The sequence below is a fragment of the Felis catus genome, chromosome B2 (assembly GCF_018350175.1).
Source record: "Felis catus isolate Fca126 chromosome B2, F.catus_Fca126_mat1.0, whole genome shotgun sequence".
NCBI lineage: Eukaryota > Metazoa > Chordata > Mammalia > Carnivora > Felidae > Felis > Felis catus.
The window spans coordinates 124,889,047-124,906,971 of NC_058372.1; the positions used below are offsets into that span (position 1 = coordinate 124,889,047).

Sequence of the window (17,925 nt, forward strand, 5' to 3'; positions counted from 1 at the left end):
AATAAAATCTACTAGTACAGTCTAGGATTGTGAACTGGGCTATATTAAACATCTTTAATAAACACATAGATTCCTTCTAATTCTTGAAAACTTAAATTCTTGTTAAAAAATATACAGAAGTTAAATATTGTGCTGTTTTATTAGTGTAAAATCACACTTTGATTCTGTCATGATATATCCATGCAGCTTAACATCTTGATCCGACAGACAGAACACATCTGTTGTTGGTCAGCAGTGAATGCAAATTTACAAATGTGATCAAAATGTATTTATCATATAATGTAAAACAAATTCTAAGACAGTATATCATTCTTAATAGGGCACACCTCAGAAACTCTGTTAATAGGAAAAAACCTGTCTCTATGGCGAAAGAATGAAGGACAGGATAGCTGAAGGTAAAACTGGAAATCTCAAGAAATTTCCATTTATTCTGTGATAATTAATGCCCTCAGAAGTTTTCAAACATTATTACCTGAAAATAATCCCTGTAGTGACTGATAAGCATAAGCTTCTGAGAGTCAAGTGCATAAATCATGCAAAAAATGGTGATGTTTGCAAGTGGACAGTACTTATGTTGTTGGTGGTTTCAACGCTTTCCCTTCCCTTCTAGGAGACAAATAAGAAAGGCCTGGCTTCGTAGCTATCTTGTAAGTTTACATGACTGCTGAGTCAAAACCTCACACACGAAAATTTTAAGTTACTGGTAAAATGGCTCAAATTTTCACAAGAGAAATGATAAATTCTGACCCCCAAGTGGGGGTGGACATGGAAGAACCTGAAAGTGCCACATGAGTCCTGAAGACTGCTGATTAGGGTTAAAGAGTGCCTCATGCAATATAGTTCTTTCGAATAAAAAAATTCAGTAGGAAACTCATTCTAAAGATTTTTACAAAAAAAAACCCATAGGTGCTTTATGTAAACCTAAAAGACAACTTGACAATTCATTTAATTTTGTTTCCCCTTTTGCAAATATTTCAGTCTGTGCTTGAGATATAAACGGGAAGGCCGTTCTGTAAATCAAATCAGTGTGAGGTTCTGGCCACGTAAGTGCACTGGACCCATGTTCCGAGTTCCTGATGCTACGTAGTAAAGAAGAGTGGGCTGTGCCAACAAAAACAATATAACCTCCAGAAAAAGTCATCCTGACCCTTTTATTGTTGAAATTAAAAAATAAAAGATACTTAAATACAGGTGAACATATAGGGCAAAACAGAATCATAAAATTCAATGTTGAATTAAGCAGTGAGCTGACTGTCTGGGTCTCCAAATTGGCTTGGACCCAGAACTGCTTAAAAATGGGTATGTTCACAGTTAACGGCAATTGGCTTATAGGTGAGAGAACGGTCGAAGTTGTTCCAGTTGAACTTCCAGAGAAATTCTCTCCTCAAGAACATCCTGAGAAAAGATGCAAAGCTAAGTTATATTTCAAAGTACACAAAAATGAAGGCACATATACAACAACTAAGCATCAAGAAAACAATTTAAACTTGTGATGAAGGGATAGTCATTCATATTTTAAAAGGATACCTCACTTGAGAAAAGTAGTTTCTTTAAATGTACACAAAATTAAGATACGATCTTAACTGAAATCTTTTTCTTACAAAATAAATCAGGGTAATAAAATGTTTTTTAATTATTAGAAAAGCCAAAATTTGCAAATGATGGCTATTCATGCATGCATTTTGCATAAAACCTACCCCCTGCAGTAACAGCTGATGAATCAATTAAACAGATTCTTTCTCCTGGTGATATCTGGTCATAAAAACTCCTGAACCTCATCTGAGTTTCAGTTTCACAAAGAATAAATCTATTTTGCAATCAGAATTTCTAATCACTGTTGATTCTGAGCCGTCTTTTCAGACAGCCAGGAAATTCTAACTCACCTGCTTTGTTTTTTCTTTTTCTCGATCACCCTGATAGTATTGTGTTTTAACCAGAGCTACCTCTTCCTATTTCATATCATACTTCCTTTTTCTGTTCTCAGATATAGTGAGAAAAGTGATTTTTAACATAGCTTCTATATAGATGTTTCTATAGGCTTCCTTAGTTCTTCAGAAAAACATGTGCTGATAAGATTTCCATCGTCAAGATATGGTAAGCAAGCTTGTTCTCAGTTTTACATTCTTCCTTTACAACAGACCAAATTCATAACCATAGACTACAAATCTCTTCTTTGATCAAAGAGTTGTACAAAAATACCATTCATTCACAGGTATTTATCAAATGCCTAACATGCGCTAGGTTTCGGGGATGGAGACAATACGGTTGTGAGTTTATCTAGGGGAGCCCCAGTTTATTTCTGATGTCCTGGCCTACACATTAACACATCCCTCTCTCTTTTCTCTGAAAAGTATTTTGATTTGGACAATGTATTACGGTCGCCCTGAGCAGAAAATCTGCTTTACTCTCAGTGAGTTCATTTTAGTAGGCCAGAGAGACAAATGTGCCATAGACAGTAATTCCAGATAGTGTGATAAATGCTAGATGAGGGATATAAACAGAATGTTTTGGGAACGAACTAACTCTGCATTTATTTTACAAATTTCATAATTCAATTTATACTTCCACAGACTCTTTTCTCATCTTTGTGGTTTACAACTTTGCTACGCGAACTGAGAGCAACAGTCATCATCTGGAAGCTTATGAGAAATGCAGAATTCTCAAGGCCCATGCCATACCTAATATGAACCAGAATTTGCATTTTAACATGACCCCTGATTAACTGTGTACATGTTAAGATTTGAGAGCCACTGGTTTACAAGACATGAATATTTAATAATGTTGGTAAACCATAAATGATTCTGGCTAATTTTTATTTGGAGGGATTCAAAGAAATCACACTAGTAAGAAAAACAAACCCATTCCTCTCAAGTACAGTTGACAGGAGTACACGCTGGCCATAAGCAGTATTTCTACTGAAGGCTAGTCTTTTCTCTTCCACATGTGACATGATCTAAATTGTCCGCATCCTCCTTCTTCTTTAGACTTGTTTGAGTCCCTTTAATAGATTCTGAGTTGTCTTTGATAAAAGGATAAACTAACAATACTCAAATCATCTTAGAATTCAGTAAGAGCATAGAGAACCACGTCTATGATCTTGGAGGTACCTGAGGTCACGACATTTCCTCTCTAGGGCTTCATTATGAAAGTTCAGGAATATTACAGAAATAGTGATGCCATATATATGTAGGGTATGGCAATCAGACCAGAATTGAATATGCAAAATTCCTTCTAATATGAAAAGGTTCAAAGGCGTAAAGAACGTTTTCGATAACTCGTTTGTTTCTCTTGCTACCTGGGAAGTTCCATATAGCCTATGAATTGCTGGATCACTTCTAAGTTCCTATTAACTCTAAGATGTTTTGAGTCCATGGAAGCTCCCCAGTAGAGATTCAGAATACCTTTAATTGTTGCTGCAATTCACTGTTCAATCTGGCCAAAACTGTGTTGGTTTCCTTATTGCGTCTAATTGATGCCTGAATTGCTTTCTTATCTTTCCCAACAGACCTGAGAAGATAAAGAGGGTAAGAAAACATGACTTTCATTTCTTATCTTTAAATTCTCTCATTCTTCCCTGACCTATCACTAAATCCAGAAAGTAGAAGAGCATCTTTTGCCTTAATGGCATAGTTCAACCTCACTTGCTTGGTTTCAGTGGTCAGCCAAAAGTATCAAAGCTTAATTATTATTGTTTTAATTGTTCTTCTTCTGTAGAACTCATCAGCAACCCTCTTCTGTATACAACCACACAGTAAATATTTTAAATTTGTGGGTCATATGGTTTCTGCAGCATATTCTTGTTTTGTTTTGTTTTTTTTCCTTTCTCTTGGCTCTTCTCTTTTTTACACAAATGTGAAAGCCTTAGTTCTGGGACTTACAAAAACAGGCCATGGGATGAATTTGGCGCACAAGCCCCTGAGTCAGCTGGATCTAAGACAACCGTAGTTAAAATATTAGTGTTATTCTACACTATCAATTTTTTAAAAATCTGCTCAAGGGTTTGCGTTTGGGTTTTAAAATGGAATTGAACTTAATAACAGAAAGAGGAAAAGTGGAAAGCATATTACACCTGCTCATAAAAGAGGAAATGCTTAAAGAGGAGAAGCTGAGAACCTCTGCTCAACTAAAGAGCTAGTCTGATCATTTAATTGCTGTGCTTTTTGTTACTAGTAATTACATTTGTTTCAGAACTACTCTGATTACCTAGGAATAGAAGGCTGGGATGCAAGAACAGCAGCTAAGACACCGGTCTTTTGTGTATGTTCATCAACTTCTGGCCTTAATTCATCTTCTGATTTTAATCTTCTGCGAACAGGTTTAGGTGGTGGCGCAAGGGGTGTTGTGCCTTTGCTCTGGAAGAGAAGAATTCCGTCAACAAGGAGCACGTCCTGAAGACATTCACGGTTAATCAGCACTTCACCGACATCATTTGCTTTCTTTAAACTGCTTATTCTCCAAAAATTAAAAGTCATCTGTCCCACTTTAAAACAATTTATACAGATGTAACAACAGCTAAGTTACATTTCAATAGGAGAGGCTGTTGACATCACAGTTGTGAATGTACCTAACAAGATACTCTTTTAAAAAGGGCAACAGGAGTTCCTTGAGTCCCAAATCTGACTCAAAACTATAATATTCACAGTTTAAATGTTAACAAGAAACATGCTCAATACATATACCTGTTTAATAAGTATAAAAGGGAGTCTCCAGAAATATGTATCCATTATCCTAGGATTTCCTACTCAAAAATACTAAAATATATCAATAATAAAGCAATTTATAAAGAAGTAGAAAGCTAGTTAAAACTCATAACTAAAATGCACAATAATTGTAACTTTTTAAATGTTTATTTTGGGGGGGGAGAGAGAGAGAATGCGCACATGCGTGTGACAGCATGAGCGGGGAGGGCAGAGAGAGAGGGAGACACAGAATCTGAGGCAGGATCCAGGCTCCAAGCTGTCAGCACAGAGCCCGCTGTGGGGCTCGAACCCACAAACTGTGAGATCATGACCTGCCCTGAAGTCGGACGCTTAACCGACTGAGCCCCCCAGGAGCCCCAGTAATTTGTAACTCTTGAATACAAGTGGACATTTTGTTGGAAACTGAGATTCGAATATGGTATTTTGGCATTTACCATAACCTGATTTAACTGTTCATAGATAAAAATGAGAATCAACTGCCATATCTTTGGTTAAGTGCTATGTGTTGCCGTGAGCTGACAAAAACACACTATTAAAAAACATCACAGGGGCGCCTGGGTGGCGCAGTCGGTTAAGCGTCCGACTTCAGCCAGGTCACGATCTCGCGGCCCGTGAGTTCGAGCCCCGCGTCGGGCTCTGGGCTGATGGCTCAGAGCCTGGAGCCTGTTTCTGATTCTGTGTCTCCCTCTCTCTCTGCCCCTCCCCCGTTCATGCTCTGTCTCTCTCTGTCCCAAAAATAAATAAATGTTGAAAAAAAAAATTAAAAAAAAAAAATCACAGAAATACGGTACAAACTAAGGTGTCCAGAAAGCACAATTTAAGCACTTTCAGAGGCACGTGCTGTAATAACTACTGGGAATATCTGGATGAGAACAGAAAAAAAAAATTACCAAGACTTTTCCCTGAACAGAAAAATACGCCAGTATCTGTAATTTACTTTGAAATGCAAAAAACAGATACGAAAAACTGATGTAGATAAAGGATGGAGAGATACATGACAATGCAAGTACAGGAAACTGGTAATGGTACGCTCAAGTGTGGGTTTTTTGATGTATACAACGTAAAATTCTCTCAACTTTACCGTGTGTGTAGAAATTTTCATGAAATGTGCTGGGGAAAAAATAATCCCCAAAACAGTCAAGAAGAAGAGCCCAGAGCATAACATTCTTCAAGGGTTGACCATTTTTCCCTATGACACTTAAGACTGCAATAAAACAAACTGAATGTGACCAATAAGGAACCTCTATTTTATGCATGTGAACAATGTAGTAACATGAGTTCTGAGAACCTATGGTCTATACTGGATGACAGACTATTATCTCCTAGAATTTTTAAACGGGCAGACCTTGTTCTGAGACCGACTCAGTATATTACAGTTCTGGCAGTGGGTGGGTTAGGTTGCTCTACAGTTAACTTTATTTCTAAGATTTCTGTCAGTTTTAAAATCTTACAAAGTAAAAATGACGTCACATAACATTTTATATGTACAAAATAACCAATATTATACAAGACTTGTCGCCTACCACATTGGCAGGAGCACTAGCAGCTGTCTTCTCTTCAATTTTACTATCTGTTTTGGCAACTCGAAGAGAACTTGCAGGATCAGAAGCTTTTTCAACCTAGAGATGAATATATTATCATTCCTAACTATATGTAATCAGTATAAAATTATGCATAAATACATATGTTAACAAATCAGAGAGTAAAATATTAAGAAAATGTTCAGTCTGATAATAAGGAATTTGAGAAAACCCCATACAATGACTATTCTGTCCTACAGAAAGGCAGGGAGCAGGGAAGGTGACAGGTCTCTGAGGGAGAAGGGGAGGGCTGAGAATGCAGCCCGGCACAGTCTGGAAAATTCTTGCGGTTGGGGGAGCGGATGCCTCCACCCCAGAGAGCCGAGTACCCAATGCCCTGGGCACACCTGGACTTCCCCTCAGGCTCGCCCTGCCTTCCTGGAGGCACAGCCCACACACCTAGAGGCCCCAGGGCTAGGCAGAAAGTTACAGGCTTGAAGAAGCGGCTAGTGGAAAATTTCCCATGGATCGGATCTGTAAGAAGCGTTAATAAGTCTCTCCAACTTCACATTTATGTTAAGTGAGGTCGGGAATCCCTAGAGAAGTTCTTGCCACTAGAACTAAACAGAATCTCCTGGAATGCTGCTGTCTAACTGAAGTGACTTACTGTCACACAAACGGAGTGTAGCTATGGTAACCACAGCCACTTATTACACGGAAATCTTCACCAAATCACACACCAGACGCTCAGCATTAAGAAGCAAGCCCCTGAGCAGTGTTTCAGCCATGACCAGATGGTTGTGTTTGTATCTTTTCACACGACAACTAACTTCCACACAGATTCTCATTCTTATTAAGCATTATATTGCAACCAGCAGGTGTCTAAGACCAATTAAAAAAATTAAGAAGCACAGACCTAGGGAACAGAAATCCTCTAGAGCAGCAGCAGAAGATATTTTATTCACTCATGTCCATTCTAGTATCTACTTTTTAGAGGTTCCTCTGTTTACAGACCTACTTATGAATATAATGTGGGAAGCGTTTCCCAGCAGAAAATCAGCTCAGCCCTTGAAAACTCACCGGTAAGACCTCTGCATGTTTCTCGGCTTCATCCTCTTGTTCTTCATTTACGTTTGATGCAGCAAATACTTCAAACTGGCTGAAATCTGCAAAATTTGGTTGTTCTGGTATCTGCTGAGGTGAGGTACTAGTGTGAGTTATTAGGCCATCGGCATCCACTGGGCGATGCACAACGGGACCAGGAGCCTACACGATGGTTTAGGAGGGAGGAACACACATTAGTGTATCACTGGCAGCAACCTTCTTTGAAAATACATTGTACAAATAACCCTGTTACCTGTAAATTCAGGGAGGTGAGCTACAGTAGCATCTAGCCTCTAAAAAACCGTAAGTGACATGCTGAGACACTCAAAAGGTTAAGATGACAAACTTTCAATAAAAAAAGATACTTTTAGGGGCAGCTGGGTGGCTCAGGTGGTTAAGCGTCCGACTCATGAGATCAAACCCGGCTGGGCTCTGCGTTGACAGCACGGAGCCTGCTTGGGATTCTCTCCCCGCGCCCCCCTCCACGCCCCCCGGCCCCTGCTTGCACTCGCTCTCAAAATAAATAAGTTTTTAAAGGAGATTTAAAAAAAAGATACTTTTACAAAATTCTTATTACAAAGAAAGTACATCCGAGGACAGGGAGGGTCTGGCCCTACTCCCAGATTCTCCACTTGTGCCTTTTTTTTTTTTTTTAATCGGGCCACTGCACAACAGTTTGTGCTTTAAAAAAGTTACTTTTATTAAAAAAATGTTCCATCATATTTCTAAAAAGGTTACGTTAAAGTGTGAAAACCACCGCTCTAACTATTCTCCCAATACTTTGGCATTACTTCCCTTCAATTTTCTTCCACTCCTCTGCCAGAGCAATCCTCTAAAATCTTCAACCCAAAAATACATTTATTGAGGATCTAACTTTTGGCCAAGCACTATGGAAATAACAGCAAACAAAAAAATAAGGCCCATGACCTAATGAAGCAGATCGTCTAGTGCAGGATAAGAACAAGAAAACAAGGAATTAAAATACACTGTGAGCAGTTTTATTGTGATGGAAGTACAGGACAACACAGGAATAAATCTGCAGTCTCTTCCCTGCTTATCTGTTAGAAATTCTCCATCTCCTGTAAGAAAAACTCTTGATCTGGAGATGATCTGCCCCTTCCCTGTGTCCACAGTTTCATTCCCTGTCACTCCGGTTGCACAGAACTAACTCGTCTTCCCTTGATTATGCCAGGCAATGTCATTCCTTCTGATTGGAGGGCCCTCTCCCCAAGAAACACTACTTCATCTCTCAAGTCTTTGCTTAAAGCCTTACTTCCTTTGTTTTACTTACACCTTTTCAACGTGACCCTTGACTTCACCAGCTAGTAAAGCTGTGGCGAAGCATTTTACAAATACGCCTGGAGAAGCACTTGTCCTGCAATTGTTGTTTACAGGTCTGTCTTCCCCGCTGGACTGGTTCTTGAATCAAGTGACCAGCTCCCTGGGTTTCCAGTTTAACCCAATATATATTTTCGCTAGTACTTGAGGTAAAATACATACTAAAATCTTCAAATTTCAGTATCTTGCTCGTAAAGACTACGAAACCATCTTTTTAACTTCAAATAACCAACTTCATTATAAGGATCTAACCCAGAAAAATCAACCGAATTCATTCATGTAAAAGGTAGTCAGCCAGCCAGTCTCATAAAACTAACAGCTATAATCGAGAATCTTAGAACAGATTAGATGGAAACAATTTCTGCCTGGCAGGGATACAGAGGTCATCTGACACTTCCTCTACTGCTGGAATAACATCGCCAGAGAGATGCAGTGAGGGCACTGAGGTGCTGCTAGATCCAGGACACAAACGGACATCTCCTGTCGCCCAACCTGTTGTTCTTTCCACTAAACCTTCCTTTATCAAGACATTATCATTTGGTCCACTTTTAAGCTTCTTTCAAAAGATAACTCCAATCATTATTCTTGACTTCCAAACAAGACTTAGCTTCTCTGAATGAAATGTTCATTAAGAATGACAATTAGAGGAGCGCCTGGGTAGCTCAGTCGGTTGAGCGTCTGACTCTGGCTCAGGTCATGATCTCGCGATTCGTGGGTTCGAGCCCCGTGTGGGGCTCTGTGCTGACAGTTCGGAGCCCGGAGGCTGCTTTGGATTCTGTGTCTCCCTCTCTCTCTGCCCCTCCCCCATTCAAGCTCTATCTCTGTCTCTCTCAAAAATAAACATTAAAAAAAAAAAAAAAAAAGAATGACAATTAGGTTAATTCCTGATCTTCAAAGTAATTCTAGAGTAGCAGTGAATGCCTAACAGATAAGACCACCCAGTAATGGAAGCACTGAAGGATTACCTGTGAGGGCTGTGGCCTTGGAGGCACTGCAGGAGGGTGGGCAACAACCCCAGCCTGTTGTTGTCCTGAGTAAACACACAAGTTGTCTTTTTAGTAAATACACACTTTGCTAGTACAACAAACAGGTGGAGTGAATGTGATCAAATGATGAAGATTTGTAAGAATGTTTGATAAGTACTAGAAGGCATTTACTATCCTGTAAAACTATCTACATAGGACTTAATAACCAAGCCTCATGGCCCTTTCTCAGACCTCGTTTCTCTTGTTCTCTGCACGAGACAGTCGTGACATGCTTGTTTCCATAATACTATACCATCTTGGCTTTCTTCTCCTACTTCTGAATGCTCTTCAGCTATAAAATACGCAGACGTCCAAATTTTCTTTTTTCATTCATTCTATCGTTTCTATGTAAATGATTCCCAAATAATACAATCTTTCTTAACCCACAAGTCCAATAGCCTGTTATTATGTCCCCTTTTCCTCATCACTCCAAACTCATAATGTCCAAAACAGAACATCTTCATCGCCTGGTCCTAACTTTTCTATTTTGATCAACATAATAGCAATACAACCAGTTATATAGAAATTAAAACCTTGGAGTAAGTTATATGTCTTCTCTCTCCTCTGTCAGCTTTCCCTCCTTAATCTCTCTCCACATGGTTGTTTTAAACTCTCTGGTGGCATCTCTCAGGTTCCCATCTTTTATCATTTTAACTCAATCACATTAAGAAAAAAAATTCCTCTCACTTGACACCTTTTAAATTAAAAATTCTTCTTCAGATAAAAAAATGAGACATATTAAGAGAAAAGAAAATAAAATGTTGTGCTCTTTAATGAACTTTAGAATCAAATGATTTTATGGTCTTCTGACCCACCTGTGGTGACTGCAAAGGTCCGATTCATATCTAAAGATGATGATCTAGAATGAGAAGGCTGAGGCCTTGGAGGGGGAGGCGGTGGTGCAGTGTTATCAGGCGACGTTCCAGAATGAGACCTACAAAATCCACCCATTACACTTCGTGATGCTACTGGTATTGGAGCTTTCTTCTTTTTAAGCATTCAACTTGGCTAAGCAGCAAAGGATCTCAGTGGTGTGACATTTTCTCAAGTAGGTATGACAAGTATACCAATGAATAAAGAGAAGACTTTCTGATATACGTTAAACAAAAAATTATTTAATGGGGCAAATACCCTTTTATTATAAAGGATAATTATGCATTTAAAAAATCTGAAAAGAAAGTTATTAACATGAATTCAAGGTAGACTGAAAACCTAGTAATGGTTTTCCCATTCCATTAAAGGTAATATTAGTTTGAAAAATCATTTTCAAGAAAGAGAGACTTCACTTTCAGATATGGTTAGCTTTCAACTTATTTAAAGTTTGAAGTTTGGGAAAGTGAAGCAGAATCTTGCTCAACTATCTGAGGTGACCATTCCTGTGTCTCCACAGGCCATCTCATCGTATAGGGGACTGTCCTCACTTTCGACCCCCCCCCAGAGATTCACTTTTTTGCCACCGAAGTCTTTTGTATTCTGAAAAAGAGTCTCACGGACTCTGACAATCTGCTCCTCACTTATAGGGATAAAAAGGAGAATAAAACTCAAGATGACTGAGAACTCTAAGATATACAGAAAGAATTATATGAAGAAGCAGGCTTTGACTCAAGAAGCTCTTCTGAGATTCTGTGTTACTTGTCTCTATATACATCCTCCAGGCACGTGGCCAAAGGATACTGAGCATGTATAACAGGAGAGGGGAAAAAGATGCTCCTGTCCTGTCCACGGATTTTAGTGGATGGTTAAGTTAAGCCCTTGCAGACAAATCCCTGGCCACCTTCACCCTTTCCCACACCTTTTCTATTTGTGTCTGAAAAGTTCTATGTCACGCAGATCTTCAGGAGGGTAGGTAGCCCAACATGAGGGTGTGCCATCTAGAAAGATGGCATCTCAAAACAGAATTGCTGACACTTGCCACCAAAGCTTTAAAAGAAAATCTGTACCTCTAGTACTTATTTAGACTCTCAGCTGTTTACCTTCACAAAGGACTACCTTAAACTGCTAATGCTACTACAGCACTTCCTAAACCTTCCAGAGACTACCGCGGGGTAAGATAAGGGTTCCTTTTGTTTTCCTATTAGAGTTGGAAAGAATCGAAATCATTTCCCTTCTACATAAACCAGGAGGCAACCTAACAGCGTTCAGAGAACTGAAGAATAGAGGAAAATAATGTATACTTGGTTCTAAAATAATTCTCAATATTACAATGTGACAACATATTTCATGTGTTTTTTTATTGACAGAAATACTGACCTTTGATGAGTTACATTGTTTCCAAGCTGTTCTGGGTCCGAAGTAAAAGAGTCTGAACTACTGTACCCATCTGCTGATAAATGGAATATACCCTATTTAATAATAATTTTTTATTCACTTTTTACTCTAGATACTCTAAACAAGTATGATAATTATTACTTCAAATCAGAGACATTTAAAGACTGGCTAATAGCTTAAGAGTTCATCCTAGTGTCGTTAAATGTTAACAATTAAATATAAATCAAATAAATCATGGCATATTTACACAACAAAATACTATGCACACGGAACAAGTTATAATCTAGAGAAGTTAATGTAAATAGGAATAAAAAATATGCTTGGACCACAATAAAATTTATGAAATTAGCCAGAGGTTCACCGTTTTTCGCCTGAGAAAATATCACTGCCAATTCCTCAAACTCTTATGAGGAGCAGAGAACTCCAGAGGCAGCCTAATGGTTGTGATACAGTAACAGATTTTAAAACAGAAACTCCAGGGTCGATCTGAAGGAACACTAATACTACTCCACACTTTCAAGGATTATAAATTAAAGGGACTGGTTATTTGGTTTAGTTTCATTTCAAAATGTACCCTGCTCCTTTTTCTCATCAAATAACTGAATTATTTAATTCTACAGGAATGATACTAAAACTACCCGATTTCCACTTGGATGTTCTAACAGGCACCTCAAACCGGAGATGTCCAAAAGTCAACTTCCAATCTTCCCCAACAAACCTACTCTTATCAGAGCCTTCCTCAGTTCCTAGTGTATCAGGCCAAAATTCCCTGAATCGCCCTTGACCTCTCACCCCCATCCTCGATCACACAGGTAAGCAAGTCCCACGTACTTTCCCCACCAGAGTCAGAATCTGACCGTTTCTCAGCACTCCCACTGCTACCACTCCAGGCCAGGCTGTCATCTTCTCTCGCCTGTATTATTCTAATATAGTCTAAATATTATTCTATTATTTCCCTGTTTTGACTCTTGCTTTCTTCAGGCCTGTTACCAATACAGCAGCCAGAGTGATCCTGTTAAAAAATAAAGGCCAACCACATACTTCTTCGTTCAAAACCTTCTAATGGCTTTTCATCTCATTCAGTAAGAGCCATTCTTACACTGTTCCCTGATGACTACTCTAAACCAGGGCTTCACATGTGCCCTTTCCTGTGCCTTAAACGTCCTTCCTTCAGATATTCAAAGCTGAATCCCTCATCTCCTTCAAATTTTAACCCAAGTGTCATCTTTTGGTAAGGTCTTCTTTGACTACCTTATTTAAAATGTCACTTCCTCTTCCCTTTCCCAGCTTTATCCTTATCCACGGTGTTAATTATCTCCTAAGATACGAGCTCCTTTTTTTTTTTAAACTAAGTTTTTTTTTTACACCCCCTACCGAATGTAAGCTCCACTAGGGCAAAGATTTTTTTTTTTTTTTTTCTGTTTTAACTGCTGAATCCCCAGTGTCTAGAACAGAGCCTGGCACACACTATTCCATTAACACAGGCTGCATAAATGAATGTATACACAATTTACTGAGAGAGAAAGAAAGGAGCTGGTGGGAGGAGTCATGGACTAAACGTGGCTAACCGAGAGGGATGGCAAACAGAAAGCCTGCCAGGAAGCAGGTCCAGGAGGCAATGAGCAACCATTTACCCATCTAGAGGGTAGGAGGTGTCAAAGGGTTGACTAATCTCTACTTTATTCAGTAAAGGTAATATGAAATAGCTACACATTTGAATTATTCAGACTCTAAATTGAGACTCAATCAACTTCAAATGGAAGCTGTAATGCTATTTTTCACTTACCTACAGTATTTCCAGAAGCAAATTTCACCGATGAATTTATCTTACTTTCCTCTGACAGGTCAGACGTTTTCACAAGTAATGGGCTAGTGGGATTAGTATGATCTAGTAGAGAATTAATAGGTGAAAGTACAAGACCTGAATTAATACATTCATAAACCTCAGAGTTCAAGACTTCATTTAGGTATTTCAAAGAAGTAGCAGGTATGCCATGAGATATAAGACACAATAGTATTTTTAATAAAACATAAGCTTGTTTATATAGAATTTAGTTTTCTGCCGTAACAGAAGATACTTTATAACAGAAGAGTCAAGTTGTATGTTCATACTTCATTAATTTTATCCCCTTCAGGGTAATTAAACAAAGCACCCCACATATGGTTGTAAAGTTAGTAGTTTATGGGGTGACTGGGTGGCGGCTCAGTCATTTAAGCATCCGATTCTTGATTTTTAGCTCAGGTCACGATCCCAGGGTGGTGGGATCGAGCCCCGTGTCATCCTCCCTGCTAAGCATGGAACTTGCTTACGATTCTCTCTCTCTCTCTCTCTCTCTCTCTCTCTCTCCCCCCCCCCCGCCCCTCCCATGTACACAATCTTTCTCTCTAAAAAAAAAAAAAAAAAGGTAATTTATAATGCTGATTTATATACAAAATAAATATACCTCTGAGAAGCCCTAACTAAAACATTTAATCTAAAGTAAGGAGAGGGGCGCCTGGGTGGCTCAGTCGGTTGAGCGTCTGACTTCGGCTCAGGTCATGATCTCGCACTTCGTGAGTTCGAGCCCCACATCGGGCTCTGTGCTGACAGCTCGGAGCCTGGAGCCTGCTTCAGGATTCTGTGTCTCCCTGTCTCCCTGCCCCTCCCCTGCTCATGCTCTGTCTCTCTCTGTCTCTCAAAAATGAATAAACGTTAAAAACAAAAAATTTAAAGTAGGGAGAAACTTCAAGAGTTCAAGCAAAACATACAATTTTAAAGCTAAAATTTATTTTAACCGTAAACCTCTTTGGTTAAAATCCCAACACGCTTAAAATGTGAATTCACACCAGTTATCATAAAAACCCACGGGGTGTTGGAACGCCACATATGCCAAGAGTCCTTCCTTTAAGACTCTGTAATATAAACTCAACTGATACAAGATGAAAAGCACATACACGCCCGCATGTATATGCATGCTTGCAGAAAGGACTATGTTAAAAAACAGACAATGATGAACTAGACGTGAACCCCCGAAGAGGAACTGTGCGTTTAGTTGCCGCTAACCCCCAACCGGAGCCCGGCCCGGCAGCAGGCAGCAGCCCTCTCACCGCTGCCGGTTCTTTTCAGCTCCATCTCCTGCATGTGGATCTTGCTCGGAGTCATGCGGATGGGAACCGGATGCACGATAGCGGTGTCCTGCAGGCACACGGGAAACACAGACTTTACATCACAAGTGCCACGCCGACACCACGAAACGGTAAAAATTGACGACACTTTAAAAACTGGTGGACAGACTTTCTCATTCATGCGAAGGCAAGCGCGAAAATTAATTTCTTAATGGAACGTTTCAGAATTATAGCGAAAAGTCCAGTTCACTCTGCGTGCCTAACATTCTGGTTTCTTTGACAAAAAATACACTTTAGCTTCAGTGGTTAAGGTTTGAGTGAAAAGAAGATCCATGAAACTACCACTGAAGACAATAATCGAAGGCAGAGTGTGAGACGATCTCATGAAATTATACGAATTTGAACCTTTGAGGTTAAAGTGAATAACTATTTCGTGAGAACCCAAACACTTAACAGATTGAACTCTTTCACTAAACTGCTGAAAAAAAATGGACATTTACTTCTTCCTATACAAAACAAAGGTAATAATCCTTGCTATATTTTAACAGTAGGCACGACACGTACTTTCTACAGATTAGTTCTACAGAACTGTTTAAAAAACTTCCACAAAGGCATGCGTTTTTTAAGAGGAGTAAGACTCCTACTCTCAACATTTTCACATTTTTCTTAAACCTTTTCATGACTGTAATACATCTGAAATCCCTTTGTGAGTGGCAAGTGTAGTTAAAGGAGTAAGGAAACTGGCCAAACAGACCTCCGAAAAGAACGAAAAGAGCAAAGTAAGAAGAGAGGATGGAGACAAGCCTCTCGGAAAGACAAGAGAAGGAGAAAGGTGCACCTGGGTACGAGGCAGACCTGGCCCTGGCAGCTGAGACCCACAGGGGAGGGACCAGAATGGGATCAAGCATTTGGCTGAGTGGCAACTGACCAGTACTGCTAGGGGGCTCAGTTCCTTCTATGAAGACTCAGTTCCTATTTTGTGTGTGCTCCTACTAAAGACTAAACTTGAGATCCTGAAATTTCAGATATCCAGTTATGAGTTATGTTTATGATTTAGTGGGAAGGATCAGGACTTTTCAGTTTAAGTCAGACACCATTTTTGGTTGAGAGTAGCAGGCGACACGAAGCCTCTGCTAGACAAAGTTCAGTTCCATGACACGGCTCTTGTTTGACAGGTCTCCCTGGCTTACTCTCGTAATCTCTACATCCAACCAATTTATGACAAATGAATTTTTTGTTGCAATTGTACTGATACACCCATTCGTAGCAATTTTCTGCCCCCATACCAGCAAGGCTCTGGACAAAGTTCGAACATTTCCTCTACAACTCTAAAATCACAGTTATAAATATGAATACGTATGTGGATACAAGTTTAGATTTCTCATAGAATAAAGAGTCATTCTCAGGGAAATATTTTAACAATACACGTAAGATGCTCTTTGTTGTATTTACAGTTATAAAAAACATCGCTTTAGGGGATGAATACTACTTTCTTAACCCGCAATGTTAGTGGCAGAAATAAATGCCATGAGAATCAGAATTTAACCTCGGAAGGCAAGGTCGAAGGAGAAAAAAATGACAGTTCGTGAGATAAGTTCTTAACTCCAAACCCCAAACTAGGAAAAAACAAGCAAAAAAACCTTCTTAGATGTTTTAATATTCATCTAATATATATTTTGCGTGTGTATAAAATCAGATACACAGAACCTGTAACAGTTGGAACAATTAACTAGCCTTTTCATGTATTTCCAGTACACTCCATGGAAGTCACGATAACGATCCCAAGAAAAGAAAATCATGAATGTTCTATTCATCCTCCAAATAATTTCTGTTGAGTTTCTGTGCCAGCAAATCAATTCTGGGTCACATACTTCAGTCATGCAACCACTGGTTGCCGGGAGCCCGCCACGGCTGTACCCGCTGCAGGACAAGGCGGCCCCTCGCAGGGCTTTACACAGATGACAGGCCTAACCTACAACTGCCGTATGTGTCAGAAGCTTCGCTTGTGATTGAGACTTGCAGCAGGACAGAGAGCTTTGCCTCTGAGCATTTCCACATCCAAATCAAGAACCGTGAACGCCTACAGGCTTCTGAATCCCGAGCCATAAGATGCCAAAGTAACACCTTCTCTGCTCCAAATTAGCATCCCCGAATTTACAGAGAAAAAAGTAGGAAGACTGACTAGCAGGCTCTGCCCAGTTTCTTCCACCTACTAAAATCACCTCATCACCTCTAGGAAACTCATTCCTAATCACTTATGGCACGTTTGTGTCATATATTTGGACATCTGATTTCATGTACACATTTTAAATATAGTATGCTCATTTATCTGTAGTTTCCACTTGCCTGAAATCCCGTTATCCTGTCTGAACCCCGTCTGCCTACTTTCCACTTCTGTGTCACTTACCAGCTTGCTCTCTCTTGTTCCCATTGATCCTTCACATTGTTTCCTGCCTGAGTGATCTTCCCTAACTGCCTTTCTCACCTCATCTTGTCACAGCACTCCCGGCTGGCTCCTCGTGTCTAGGAGATTAAGTTCAGATCCCTGGTCTAGCACACAAAGCTCTTCCCAGTCTGGTTTCAACCCTTAGCCCCATCATTCGAATCGCCAACCACATGTCTACCCTATACTCTTGCCACTTACCAGATCTGCTTGTGATATTCTCTCTGCTTGGGATGCCCTTGTCCACTCCTGCCAATTCAGAGTTTCACTCAAACCTCAGCATACAAACATAACCTCTTTTGTGAAAACTTGCCCAAATACACTGGGTTGAGTGAGCTCACAGTATCCTGCCCACAATCCTGTTCACGACTATATATGATAATTATCACAATCAGCTGTATTATAACCATCAACTTATAATG

General features: G+C 39.6%; 1 protein-coding gene across 7 annotated transcripts in view; it reads right to left on the reverse strand.

The window, feature by feature from the left end:
* Positions 1-1,137: 1,137 nt before the first annotated feature.
* Positions 1,138-17,925, reverse strand: part of REPS1 (RALBP1 associated Eps domain containing 1) — an 86,986-nt gene continuing 70,198 nt past the window's right edge. For 4 of the 7 annotated variants that reach the window (XM_006932051.4, XM_019831316.3, XM_003986599.5 and 1 more), the window contains 10 exons: positions 15,043-15,130; positions 13,742-13,843; positions 11,938-12,010; positions 10,503-10,621; positions 9,628-9,692; positions 7,301-7,486; positions 6,224-6,319; positions 4,204-4,352; positions 3,402-3,507; positions 1,138-1,395 (listed from right to left, as the gene is read on the reverse strand). In XM_006932051.4, the coding sequence (XP_006932113.1) occupies positions 1,327-1,395; positions 3,402-3,507; positions 4,204-4,352; positions 6,224-6,319; positions 7,301-7,486; positions 9,628-9,692; positions 10,503-10,621; positions 11,938-12,010; positions 13,742-13,843; positions 15,043-15,130 (1,053 nt within the window). In that variant the 3' untranslated portion in view covers positions 1,138-1,326. The remainder of the gene's footprint in view (positions 1,396-3,401; positions 3,508-4,203; positions 4,353-6,223; positions 6,320-7,300; positions 7,487-9,627; positions 9,693-10,502; positions 10,622-11,937; positions 12,011-13,741; positions 13,844-15,042; positions 15,131-17,925) is intronic. The other 3 variants (XM_003986600.5, XM_006932052.4, XM_019831317.3) reach the window with 2 other exon arrangements.